This window comes from Sus scrofa, chromosome 14, assembly GCF_054392235.1.
Source record: "Sus scrofa isolate SSC_HxYL_T2T_F1_AM1 chromosome 14, Sscrofa_HxYL_maternal_Yorkshire_Landrace_v2.0, whole genome shotgun sequence".
NCBI classification, from domain to species: Eukaryota; Metazoa; Chordata; class Mammalia; order Artiodactyla; family Suidae; genus Sus; species Sus scrofa.
Window position 1 is genome coordinate 45,895,602 of NC_139396.1, and position 13,697 is coordinate 45,909,298.

General features: G+C 48.2%; 1 protein-coding gene across 21 annotated transcripts in view; it reads left to right on the top strand.

Annotated features, from left to right (window-relative positions):
• Positions 1-13,697, top strand: part of RIMBP2 (RIMS binding protein 2) — a 339,454-nt gene that overhangs the window by 318,040 nt on the left and 7,717 nt on the right. For 12 of the 21 annotated variants that reach the window (XM_084993473.1, XM_084993470.1, XM_084993477.1 and 9 more), the window contains 4 exons: positions 2,859-2,976; positions 7,271-7,455; positions 8,201-8,369; positions 12,645-12,748. In XM_084993473.1, coding sequence (XP_084849599.1) covers positions 2,859-2,976; positions 7,271-7,455; positions 8,201-8,369; positions 12,645-12,748 — 576 coding nt within the window. Of the gene's footprint in view, positions 1-571; positions 1,271-1,985; positions 2,029-2,858; positions 2,977-7,270; positions 7,456-8,200; positions 8,370-12,644; positions 12,749-13,697 lie in introns of all 21 variants that reach the window. The other 9 variants (XM_084993468.1, XM_021074263.2, XM_084993471.1 and 6 more) reach the window with 2 other exon arrangements.

Below are 13,697 nucleotides of genomic sequence, written 5' to 3' on the forward strand. Positions count from 1 at the left end.
TCGAGCCAACAGAATGGGATTTCAGAGGTTGCCTAGTGCCAGATCTAGCTCTGGAGTTGAGTGGCGTGGCCAGGCTGGGGTCACTTTTTTGCCAATCATGTCTGATAACCTGCTTCCCATGGCAGGTGCCTTCTGAGATTCTGAGGGTGCAGTAGCCCATGGGCAGTGGGCACCGAGGTACCCAGCCCCTGGGCACAGCCGTGTCCCAGAACAAAGTGCCTAGGTCCATGTGAAGCCTTCTTCCTCCGCCGCCCCTCTCCCCTTGTCCCCGGCTACCACTCTTTCCTCAGTTTGGCTGCATGGCCTGGACACCCACTCCCGACAACCTGCACACCCCCTGCTCCAGCCCCATCCTTCTAACCCATTTTGTTTTCATTTCAGCGCCCCACCCCAGGCCTGAGCATGCTCTCTGCCCTCCACGAGTTACAAGCATGATTTCTGTCCCTCATTGCCTTGGAGACTAATTCTGTCTGTATTTTCTTTCCTTCCCTCTGCCTCCCCACCCCCCAACCACTTCATCTGATCATATACTGTTTCCGGGCACCTGTTATAACCCACCACCCCCTTTAAGGAGTGCTATGAGAATAGGACCACTGAAGGCGCTTTTTTGGAACTGCCTGAGTACCCCCAACAGACCCACCACAGTAAGAAACTTTTCAGTATCCCCGAAGTAGCGGAGGAGAACGGAGAGCCCTGTGAGATCTTGCTCAAGCAGAGCTTAGGGTACTCCTGCAGGGCCCGGGAGCCCTGGCCCTCCAGGCCCTGCCAGGGGCACGAGGCCCCGCACGGCTCCTGGTTCTCCAGCAAGCCCAGGGGCCCCCACACCACCGCCAACGCCGAAGACTTTGTTTTCGAAGACAGAGGCTGTCGTTTCAGCCGCTCCGCCACACGGAGCCCAGACAGCGGACTGGACTGTGGGAGCGAAGAAGAGGAGATGCGATTTAGTTTCAGGAGTCCCGCAACCCCCTGCAGCCCCAGCCCCGGGCACTGCCCCTGTCGGAGGAGCCCGAGGCCCCTGCTGGCCCGGCGCCGGACCCTGACCCGGCAGAGCAGCATCGATTTTGGGGAGCCAGCGGAGCCCAACGACGTCATCAGGAGCGATGACGCCCACCCCGGCCCAGAGAGGCCCACCCCCAGCAAGTACGGCTGGGACGAGCCCGCGGGTCACCAAGGTCTCCGGGATGTCTGGAAGAAAAGCATAAAAATGCCCGACAGTAGGGCCAGTGCTCTGCCCGCACAGCTACCTCCCCAGGTTGCAGAAGGTCCTTTGGTGTGTGAAAGTAAACCTGCTCACATCCGCTTGCCAAACCAATCCGTTTTCATCCTTTCACCTCCTTTCTTTCTTTTGGTGTCCATTCCCGGGGGAAGCTCTCTGCTGGCTCTCTTTCGTTTTCCATGCACCTTTGATTTCTGAAGCTTCCCGATCTTTTCACCATGCTGATGACTCCTTTACTTTGCTTTAGAATAACGACTCCCCCCCACCCCCAAATCAGTGATGATTATGGCTGCTTCAAATTAAAGGACAACTGAATCTAAATTTTAATTAAGGGTTAGCTGAACCATGGTTATCCAAAAGTTTGGCAACACAGACTTTGCAGAATGAACCATGGGGACTTACAAATGACCAACCACTATGACTGAAGGTGTTTCTCTTGTTGTGGTTTTGGGTTTGTTTTTTGGTTGTTTTTCTGTTTTTGTTTTTTGGTTGTTTTTTTTTTTTTTTGTGGTAGTTGGTTTTGGCCTTTCATCCATAAATGGAAAAAAAAATGGAGAACTATTATGGAAGAGATCCATTTTTGTATTTGTTTCCAAAGGTGTTTTTTTTTTCCTTCCTGCGTCTTTCCTGCCACCAGTTTTCAGAATGAATTTTCCATCATCAGCTTTAGACACACACCCCTGCCTTGTCTTCCAGGCTTGTTAGTGGTTTTTAAGAGTAGGGGTCCCTTCGAGGCTTCATTCATCTCTATATTATGTCCTCTTTTCAGAACATTTGCTCCTGCCATGCTGACCTTTTCCATGAAAACACAGGTGAGACATCACAGGGCTCCAGGCCTTGGGTCTGAGCCAGTGCAGTTTGTGACATGTCCGCTAGAGGGCGCCAGTCAACCCATCGATTCACCAGCAAACTGCAGCCCGCAGCCTGTTCCCTGCTTGTTCACGAGCTAATTGCAGAAACACCTAACCCTAGTTCCTTCCCTGTGACCCTGGAAACTTCCTGCCTCACAGTGAGCCTGGAAGTTTTGCTTTGATTCTCTCCTTTGATGCTAAATACCTCGAGGGCAAAGCAGAGGCAAACTTAACCACAAAGGAGAACCATCTGGGTTGGCCCTGAAATGTGACTGGTGTCTTCAGTTTAGGGCCGAAACTTTGCGGTGAGTTTTAAGGCTGAGGATACACACCAAATGTCTATCTTTGACTTTCTGGTCACCTCATGTACAGCTTTGTCCAAGTGGGACATTTAGAAACGCAGTGTCTTCCCCACCTTTGTGGTCACTGGGGGAGGGCAGGCTGGACAGAGACTAGGAAAGAGATGTCTAAGGTGTGACCAGTTGTATTTAAGCCACTCACTTTCACTTTGGTTCAAAATATTTGGCTTCCATGGTAGTAGCAGCAACAAAAAGGGCTTCTCTCTCGCCCCCACCCCTACCTGCTGGCGGAGAAGCAACTGAGATGCAGAAGATGGGTGCCTGGGGTGAGCACTTTTTCTCTTCCAGGTTATTCAGCTAACCTTTCAGTTAAAAGCTAAGTTTAGTTGCCTTTATAGCTTCTGCTTCTAAGTGGAATTGATTTGGCTGACTTAATCCTTTTGCCTCCACTGGCTGGCAAGGCTCATGACTCTGTTGTTGTTCTGTCTTTAGATTTTAGGGAACCCGGTGTCTGCAGGACGGGCTGAGAGAGCGGATCACGTGGGCCGGAGGTTTTCCCATGGTGGCGCTGGCCCCCACAGGTCCCCGCCGATGATGGTCCCGCCTACCGGTTAGTGGGCCCCATTAAGGCCTCCCTCTTGCTTTGAACCACACAGCACATGGCTGCTTGATCTTCCACCTAAACATTTAAAAAAAATATTATGGCTCAGCAAGGTAAAAACCTGACTAGTATCCATGAGAATGCAGGTTCTATTCCTGGCCTTACTCAGTGGGTTAAGGATCCCCCGTTACTGGGAGCTGCCGCATAGGTCACAGACCCGGCTGGGATCTGGCGTCACTGTAGCTGTGGTGTAGGCCAGCAGCTGCACCTCTGATTCTATCCCTAGCCTGCGAACTTGCATCTGCTGCAGGTGCAGCCCTAAAAAAAATAATAATAATAAATAAAATTACTAGGAATAGCTTTTTTTTTCTTGGCCATGCCCACGACATGCAGAAGTTTCTGGGCCAGGGATTGAACCTGCTTCACAGCAGTGACCCAAGCCACTTCAGTGACAATGCGGGATCTTTAACCCACTGTGCTACCTGGGAACTCCTAGGAATAGCATTTTCAACTAAATACAGCAAAATTCTTGTTTTTTTTTTTATGGCAGAAACAGGCAGACATAGCACAAGATAAATAAAACCTATTTGTAAATATTCTCAAAATATATTGAATTCTATCAGTCTTCTCCCTACCAATTTTTATTTCTTGTTTTTGTTACTGGAGAGGCTGCCAACGTAACAGGCCATCTCTCCATGTCCTATGCTGTCATGAGATGCTCATGGTCAGAGCAGCAGAGGCTGGGATGGTGACCACATTCCAAATAGCTAAACAAGCCCTGAGTAAATGGAGAGTTGGTTATCCATCTGCATGAAACACTTGGGCATTTAGGGTGGAAAGTTATGAAAAACACCAGGAGGCCTGAATATATGCCCTGAACTGTGTGCTGCCCACGTCCATCTGGTCACCTCCTCCTTCATGAGTCATCTTCTGGCATCCAGTTCCATTCTCTTAATTACTTTTTGGAATTCAGCCAGCTGTGCAAAAAGCTGTCAGTTTAGTCATTTTAATCAATCTGCTAAGAGGGGGAATGTGGCTGAAGGTCAGAGGGGGGTCCTTCTATTAGTGGAATGAACCCCAGCAACACAATTCCAAAATGTCTTTGCGCAAGATAATGGAACCTGGTAATCAACATGAGTAGATGGGCTTTTTTAAAAATACACTCACACGAAATCAAACCAGAGACCCATTCATGGAATAGACATAGAGGAGAAGAGAACATCTTGATTTGGCAAAACAGGGCTCAAGGAAAACATCTCGTAGATGCTCTAGACACCTGGGAACACAGTTCTAATAACATTTAAAGAGAGTTTAAAAGACAATCCATCTTTTTTCATATCAACTAAAAATAATTCAAGACTTTCTAAAGCAATACAGAATCCTGAAATCTAGTCCTTCTTCTAGACATTTCTTCCTTGTAGCACCCAAACAATAGGGCATAAATTTCCTTTTCCGTCTTTACAGTTTTTTAGAATTTATTATTATTTTTTTTTCTTTTTGTGGCCACACCCATGGCATGTGGAAGTTCCCAGGCTAGGGGTCGAATTGGAGCTGCAGCTGCCGGTCTACAACACAGCCACAGCAACGCAGGATCTGAGCCGCATCTGCAACCTGCACCACAGCTCACAGCAATGCCAGATCCTTAACCCACTGAGCAAGGCCAGGGATCGAACCCATATCCTCATGGACACTAAGCCCCGATGGGAACTCCTAGAAGGTTTTCTTAATCAGTGCAAATTTCATAGAATGTTAAAAGACCTTTAAAAAAGCAGACAGTTTTCCAGGTAGCTGAACAATAGCAAAATAGGCACAGGCTTGACAGACACTGGTTTTGCTTATTACAGATCCACCAGCAGAGTTTCATATATATGGTTGTGGTCTGTGCATACAGGTCGGAGAAAGAATTTTCCAGATTCATAACAGGATGAAAAGAAAGAAGATTTTATTGAGATAAGAGATGTTGCTAGCTCAGTGGGATGACTTCCTGACGATCAGGGAGAGCTGACCCTGGGCCTGTGGTTGTGTCTGTTTTTATAGCCCAGGGAGAGGAGAGGTCTTAGGATATGCCTGCTGACCTGCCGATTGGCTGGGGAAAGAGGGGTCTTAATGATACACTTGCTGCTTGGTTGGAGGCATATAAGGCCCCCCTATGGGGGTGGGTTGAGGAGTGGGCCACATGCCTTTCCTAGTAGGGGCAGGAAGGAAGGGGCCAGGTTGCTAAAGGTGTGGGAGGGGGCATTACAATGAGACGGGTGGGGCGATGATAAGGGTCTGGTCCTTTTTGTCTTGGCCAGAGGTTTTGAGTTCTGTCTCCTTGAAGGGACCTTGAAGTCCCACATGTACTAAGCCTACATGATTTGTGAGTGTTGTAAAACTAGCGCCACATCTCTCAAACCTTTATTTAATTTGCATGTAACTCCCTCTGTAATAATTACAGAGCTTAGCTGGCTTGTAAGCTCAGTGACTTGCTAGAGACCAACTGTCTTTAGGAATGAGGTGGAGCCTGTTCAGGACTGTTCTTCCTGTTGAATTTGGCTTCCAAGTCCTCATTCACCTGGGGCTTGAATGAATGGAGACTGCAGTCCCTGCTCATTACATGAGCTGCCGCTGTTCCGGTGGCTGAAGATTAATGTTGCAGCACAAGGAAGTGGTGTCCTCTGCAAGACTGGGCCTCTCACTCCATCCAGTCTCCTAGGAAGGAGGAGGAAAGTCTACAGAACTGAAAATTGTGGTGCTACAAATTGCCAACTGGGCAAGGAAGTAAAGGAAAACATCACTGCACCCACAGTCTCCCCATCAGGGTCTTCAACAGCCCTTCAGTCAGATTTGTCTCAAGGTAAAGGAGGCAAAATAATGATGATGATAATGATGATGATGAAGGAGTTCCCGTTGTGACTTAGTGGGTTAAGAAGTGACTAGTATCCATAAGGATGTGGGTTCAATCCCTGGCCTTGCTCAGGGGGCTAAGGATCCAGCATTGCCGTGAACTGTGACGTAGGTCGCAGATACAGCTCGGATCCGGCATTGCTGGGGCTGTGTTGTAGACCAGCAGCTGCAGTTCCCATTTGACCCATAGCCTGGGAACCTCCATATGCCACAGGTGTGGCCCTAAAAAGAAAGAAAGAAAGAAGGCTGCATGCATGTCTCAATTTAGTGACCTGTGAACAGACTATTTTCCTCTAATCCCTATTATATTTTCTTGTGTAAATATCAGTAATTAATACTTTAGAAATTTGCCATACTCCAAAAGCATCCATTTTCCTATTTCAGAGGCTCTTAAGTCTGTAGACCATGTACTTCATAAATATAGTTTTAATAAGCCATGAATTCACAATTGAGTAAAATGTATTGTACTTTTAATATACTCTGTTTCCTAAATTAAGAAAACAATGCCCCTCCTGATTTAAAAAGATAAAAATTATGTGGTTCCACATCCACTAAATTCTAAATCATATAATTAGCATAAAGAAAGCCTCATAACATTGTTCAGTGACCCCCAAAGGAGGATTTCACTGGGTTTGGTTTCTTCCCCTATAATTTTTGGCCATTGCATTTATCTAGTTATTTACCTGTCTGATGAAAAATGTTCTCTATGTCTGTAGGTCTGCTTCCTTTTTTTAGATATGTTCATTTGTGTCATATTTTAGATGTCACATAGAGGTGATATCACATGGTATTTGTTTTTCTCTGTCTGATTTACTTCACTTAGTAAGAATCTATGGTTGCATCCATGTTGCTGCAAATGGTATTATTTCGTTCTTTTTTATGGCTGAATAATATTCCATTGTGTGTATGTACCACATCTTCTTAATCCATTTCTCTGTCCTTGGATATTTAGTTTGCTTCCATGTCTTGAGTTTTGGAGCCAAAATTATTAAAAAAAAAAAAAAGACAAAAGTGGGGCATTCCCATTGTGGTGCCAGCAGAAATGAATCAGACTAGTATCCATGAGGATGGGGTTCCATCCCTGGCCTCGATCAGTGGGTCAGGGATCTGGTGGTGTTGCCATGAGCTGTGATGTAGGTCACAGGCGTGGCTGGGATCCTGTGTTGCTGTGGTGTAGGCTGGCAGCTGTAGCTCCGATTGGACCCCTAGCCTGGGAACCTCCATATGCCACCTGTGGCCCCCCAGAAAGCAAATAAATAAATAAATAGAGACAAAAGTGAAAGTGCCACAGCCACCCTCCTCATTTTCCACACCATGCCTGGTATAACACCTCATGTTTCTGGTTAAAAGGGGGGTGGGGGATGGCCAGCAGGAACCGTTCACATGGCACCCTGTCCTTTAACCCACACGCTCCCAGATGAGTACGGTGGGCGAGACCGGCTTTCTCCTGACTTCTACGAAGAGTCAGAGACTGATCCTGGTGCGGAAGAGCTCCCAGCCCGGATCTTCGTGGCTCTTTTCGACTACGACCCCCTCACCATGTCCCCGAACCTAGATGCTGCAGAAGAGGAGCTTCCCTTCACAGAAGGGCAGATCATCAAGGTGGGTGCTCGCCGGGGGGTGGAGGGGGTGAGGGGCACGGGGTCAGGGAGGGGGTGCGCTCACTGGACTCAAGTTCCTGAGCACATCCAAAGGCCAGGCTGCTTCCTCTTGTGTTTAATTACATTCAGCCCTCCAATCAGGAGAGGAGGAGGGGCCCGCATCTGGGGTTGGAACTTGAAAAGCAGTAAATGTGATTCTCCCAGGAGAGCGGGAGAGGCCCCAGATTCTAGATGTGCACATTTCTCAGGAGGGCACTACAACTCTTGAAAATGAATATTTGTGCCATCAAACAGGGCCTTTAAAAGGATAGTGATGCCTACCCTGCAGAATGATATAAGCAGAGCTTCCTTCTTAGCTGAGATTTTTCATTTCTAGAATGCCCAACCATGGCCCTTTCTTCTTACAGAGGAACCGTTCACCACAGAAACTTCAAGACATAGAGTCCACGTAGTAGTTCCCTATGGGGCGAGGTTGTCATGCTGGCTTTTAACTGTGTGACATCACATACCTGCGCTCAGCCAGCAAGGCTTGAGGAGAGGCCCCCCGGAGCTCTTCAAACCTTGGAGGAGAAGTGGGTTCTCAGGGATGCAGGTTAATAGGGCAAGGGCTGTGTGGACGCGTTTACACAGGGATTACCCGTGTTCTTCCAGTTCTGGCTCTGCCATGTGTGCTTCTACCCTGAGTTGAGCTGGTGTCTTTCTGAACCAACCTCCCCCAACGCCTTGACTTCTTCCCCCGGCTCCAGGTTTACGGAGATAAAGATGCTGATGGATTCTACCGGGGAGAAACCTGTGCCCGGCTCGGCCTTATTCCTTGTAACATGGTCTCCGAAATCCAGGCAGATGATGAGGAGATGATGGACCAGCTTCTCCGACAGGGCTTCCTCCCTCTGAACACACCGGTGGAGAAAATAGGTGAGCATCCATCTGCTCGTCACCCGGTGAACTGCAGCCCAGGCGCTCCAGCCTTCCGAGGGCCTTCCCGGTGCAGGATACCAGCTCAGGGTAGGAGACAGAACCCATCTGCACCATCTGATTGCCCCAAAGTACCTGAGTGCCAACCATCGACTTTGAGCAAAACCCACTCTGTAAACTAGGGTTGTGATAGTCCTGCTGCATCTAGATATTTATGAAAACACAGATGCTCTTCTCCCGAAATTTGAAGGACAGCTTTGCTCGCTTAAAGTCCATCACATCTGGAGAATAAGCAACTGCTGGTAGGTTGTTCTGGACTGAATGTGGCCCCATGCCCTGAATTCATACATTGAAATCCTAACTCCCAGCGCGATGGTGTTGGGAGGTGGGGCCTTGGGAAGGTGATTAGGTCATGAGGGTGGAGCACTCAAGACTGGGACTAGTGCCCGTATCAGAGAGTCCTTAGAGAGCCCCTTGCCCTTTTCCATCATGCGAGGGCAGAGAGAACTTGTGTGAACCAGGAAGGAGGTGAGCAGGTCCTCAGCAGACACCAGGTCAGCCCAGGCCATGATCACAGACCTCAGCCTCTGGGACTATGAGAGACAAATTGCTGCCTAAGCCAGTCTGTGGCATTGATGATCACATTTTTTTCTTTCTTTCTTTTTTTTTTTTTTTTTTTTTTTTTTGCTTTTTTAGAGCCACAGGTGGGGCATGTGGAAGTTCCTAGGCTAGGGGTCAAATCAGAGCTGCAGCCGCAGCTGCCAGCCACAGCAACACAGGATCTGAGCCATGTCTGCAACCTACACCACAGCTCATGGCAATGCTGGATCCTTAACCCACTAAGGGAGGCCAGGGACGGAACCTGCATCCTCATGGATACTAGTTGGGCTCTTAACCTGCTAAGCCACCACGGGAACTCTGGCATTGGTAATATAGTTTGAACATCACCCATAGAGAGTACATTTCAAAGGCTGATGGGGTAGTGTGATGCTTGCCATTTTTCAGGTGAGTTCTGCTTATCCAAAAGGCATGAAAAGTTCTTATTCTTTGATTGGGATACCAGACACCTTCGTTTGTCCTGAACCCATCTGCAGCACCAGTGAGCAAAGAGCAAAACTGCTTTCAGTGAATTTTCAGCAACATTGCATTTATGAGCTTTAATTTTTCCCATGTGCAAGGAAAACTTATGCATTTAAGAGGCTTCTAGGAGTTCCTGCTGTGGTACAGTGGGTTAAGAATCCAACTGCAGTGACTTGGGACGCTGTGGAGGCACGGGTTCAATCCCTGGCCTGGCACAGTGGGTTAAAGTTTCTGACACCGTCGCAGCCACAGAGGTCACAGCTGCAGTGTAGGTTGCAGCCATGGCTCAGATTCAGTCCCTGGCCTGGGAACTTTCATATGCCATGGGCATAGCCATAAAAAGTAAATAACTAAAAGTTAAAATAAAAGGCTTCTGTTTTTCCTAAATAGCTATAGACAGAAAGACTCATTTTATGTCAGTCATAGTCAAGGTTTTTATACTTCTGAATATTAGATTTCCTTCTGAATCAGACTCCAAAAATGAAATTCAGTGGTTCAAAGGATAGGCGTAGTTTGAAGATAAACCCAGAATTGACTAACACGTCGCAACCGTTTTTGGTATTGATGAGCTCACTGTCTAGAGTTAAGATTCACGTTGAATAGTCGAGGTTTCTATGGGTGTGTTGCCCAGATTACACCTGCAAGACTGCAGCTCAGGGCCCCTCACACCTTCCACTCCCCGGGGTCAGTGTCTCCCCTCCTGAGGTCAACAGTGAATCTTCAGGGAGGACACAGGCTCTGTGCACCATGAGCCCAAAGTGCCAAGGAGCTCTGCTAAAAATCAGTACTTTGATTGACACTATCCATTCAATTAAATGTCCATTTATTCCATTCTGGCTTTCTAAACGTGACTGGTTGAGGGAGCCAAGTGGAGATACCTGCTTGCCCTTCTATTACTGGGAAATAACGTTCTTTGCAGTGCAAGACCAGGCGCTTCCTCCTGAGACTGGAGCAGGGCGGCGATCTCTGCCTCACCTCTCCTTGCCAACAGCCCACCAGCCTGTGCAGCACAGGGAGAGCTGGGAAGCAGTGACACAGAATGGAAAGGTGGCATGAAAATCGACTTAGAAAGTGTCAGAGAAGCTATAAAGTTGCTAGAGCTCACAAGTGAGATTAGCAAGGCCAGTGGATCCAGAAGCAATTGTATTTCCATATGTTAGTGATGAAAATTGTGAGATGTAAATTGAAAAAGCACCACAGACCATAATATAATGAAGATGTGAACTACGTACAGTTAAATCTGACAAAACATGTGCAGGATCTGTGGGCCGAGAATGATAAAATACTGATGGAAGAAATCAAAGAATTCCGAAATAGCGATAGCATGGTCATGGACTGCATAGCACTGAGATGTCAGATATCCCCCAGCTGACCTACGGATTCAACGCAGTCCCAACCAAGATCTGTGCAAAGGCTTATGTAGAAACAATAAGCTGTATTTTTCATGCACACGAAATGTCAAAGGAACTAAAATTGCTAAAACTTTTAGAAGAACAAAAGTGGAAGTCTCACAAAACTTGGTTTTAAGACTCACTATAAAGGCAGATGGGTCAAGGCCATGAAGAATTGGAGAAGGGCAGGCATGCAGATCCACAGGACGGAATGAAGCCCAGAAACAGATCAACGCACACACCGTCCATTGTGGCAAAGGTAAAAGCACAATTCAGTGGGGTGGGGTGGGGGGGAAGCATCGTCTTTTCAAGAATAGGTGCTGGAATTACTGGACACTGACGTGCCAAAAATGAATCTCAAGCTTGCCGTGTTAAACTTAAGAAAAATGAAGACTATAAAACTTCTGAAAGAAAAATAGAAAACCTTTGTGCTGATGAGGCCACAATGTTTGTGATTGATATAGACAAGAAAAAAGTGTGTTAGAAGTCATCGAAGGGAAGGACTTCTGCACTTAGGACAGCGTGAAGAGCATGAAAAGAGAAGCCACAGGCTGGCAGGAAGTATTTGCAAGTAACTCAGCTGAGAGGGATTTGTATTTAGCACACACAAAGAACTTTCAAAACACTACAATTAAAAGCCACTCAATAAAAAAAGATGTGAAGAACCCTTACCAAAGAAAATACATGGATAGTAAATAAACATGGGGAAGGTGCTTCACACCGTTAGTGAGATACAAATGAAAGCCACAACGGGAAACCAGGACACACCCACCTGAATGGCTGAAATGAGAAACGCTGGCCGTTCCAAGTGTGGGCAAGAGTGCGGAGAAACCAGAACTCTCATCTGGCTCGTAGTGTTACCCAGGCAAATTTGGTGTGCATCAAACAGCCAGACCTCAGGTTGTGGGGAGGGAAAGCATAGCATTTGCTCCAGGGTGCGGAGCAAGAACAGGCAGCTTATGCGCAAAAGACTTGAATGCTCTGATGGCTTTCAGGGAAGGGTCTTTAAAGGCAAGGTGAGAGAGGGGGCCACAGGGTGCCCTGTCAGCTCACGGACATCCTTCTGATAGGTGGTGGTGAGGTAATCGGGATTCACATCATCAACCTTCTGGTTCCAGCCTGTCTGGAGTCTTCATGCTGGTGGTCAGCAGTTAACTTCTTCCACCTGGGTGGGGGTTTTAGTATCTGTAAAACAACTTTTTTTGGGGGGTGGGGGGGGGCGCACCTGCGGCACATGGAGGTTCCCAGGCTAGGGGTCAAATTGGAGCTACAGCTGCCACCCTCCGCTACAGCCACAGCACTGCCAGATCCGAGCCACGTCCGTGACCTACACCACAGCTCATGGCAATGCTGGATCCTTAACCCACTGAGCAAGGCCAGGGATCGAACCCACAACTTCATGGATACTAGTCAGGTTCATTTCCACTGAACCATGACAGGAACTCCTGTACTCTTTGGATATTATTTGTAGGCCTGGAGGGGAACTCAGAGTCCTTGACATTGTTTTATGGCTAACCCCCCATCATCTTGCTCGACTGCTTCTGAGTCTCCCTGCTTACCGACACTCTGGAGAAACTAGGGTGTCCTGGCTGCCGTAGGGGCGGGGAGTGGCTAGACTAGAGCTGAATGTAAGAATAGGCAGTTGCGGGGGTGGGGGCATGGCAGCCCCGACTTTGCTGGCACTGGTGTCTGGTGGTCGTCTTGGCCACACTGGCCAGGTGCAGCCAGGCTTCATGAAGCCATAGATGCCATGTGCTCTGAACTAACTTCATGGTGGCTTTCTCCTTCCTTGTGGTGTGAACAGAGAGAAGCAGAAGAGGCGGCAGGCAGCACTCAGTGTCTACGCACAGGATGGTGGCCCTGTATGACTATGACCCGAGGGAGAGCTCACCCAACATTGACGTGGAGGTACCGGCCCAACACCCTGCCCTCTACCCATAGCGCTGCTCCCTTCCTCCTTCCCTCCCCTTCTCTGGAACCATCTGGGGAAGGACTACCCAACCAGTGAATAGACAGCCAGGCAGGCAGAAGGGTCGTGAGCCTGGTGACACACTCAGGGCATAGCAGCCACCACCACCGACAGAGGGTTTCCCTGGACAGTGCAGAGAGAGCATCAGAGTGGTGGGTGGTCCCAGAGAGAGAAATGACAGTCTCCCCCCCATGTGGGTATGTGGTCAGTGAGCAGAGCAGCACAGTGCACCACCCCGCCCCATACACACACACACACACACACACACACACAAACAAACAAACACACACACATTAAAAAAAATAGAGGGAAGGATGGATGGATGTCTTCACAAAGCCCGGTACGGCCTGGTCCTGTGCACAGTGCGAGAACTGAAAAGGGGAGTTCATGTTGTGGTTCAGCGGGTTAAGGACCCAACATAGTGTCCATGAAGACGCGTTCGATCCCTGGCATCATTCAGTGAGTGAAGGACTTGGCGTGGCTTGGCTGTGGCGTAGGCCGGCAGCTGCCAATCCGACCCCTGACCCAGGAACTTCCATAGGCCACAGTTGCCACTCTAAAGTTAAATAACAACAAAACAGAAATGAAAAGGATTTGCCTTCAGAAACGGAAGGTTAGCTTTTCATTCTCTGGAGCTGCTTTCTTGGACCATGAGGTGGATCTGAATCCGGCTCCTCAGTATCTGTTACCCCCATGGGCGGCCAGCTCATGGTTCAGATTCAAAGCTCAGGCATCTTCAGATTTCTCTACAAGCTTGATTTGTATCGATGCCTGATGGCTCCTGGATATGAACTTTATTCCCTCATTTTTCATGTCTAGAGATAAAAATGCCATTCTCTCTGGGATTCTCTGCTGGATTCTGTGCATCCACCTCTAGCCTGGAGCCTG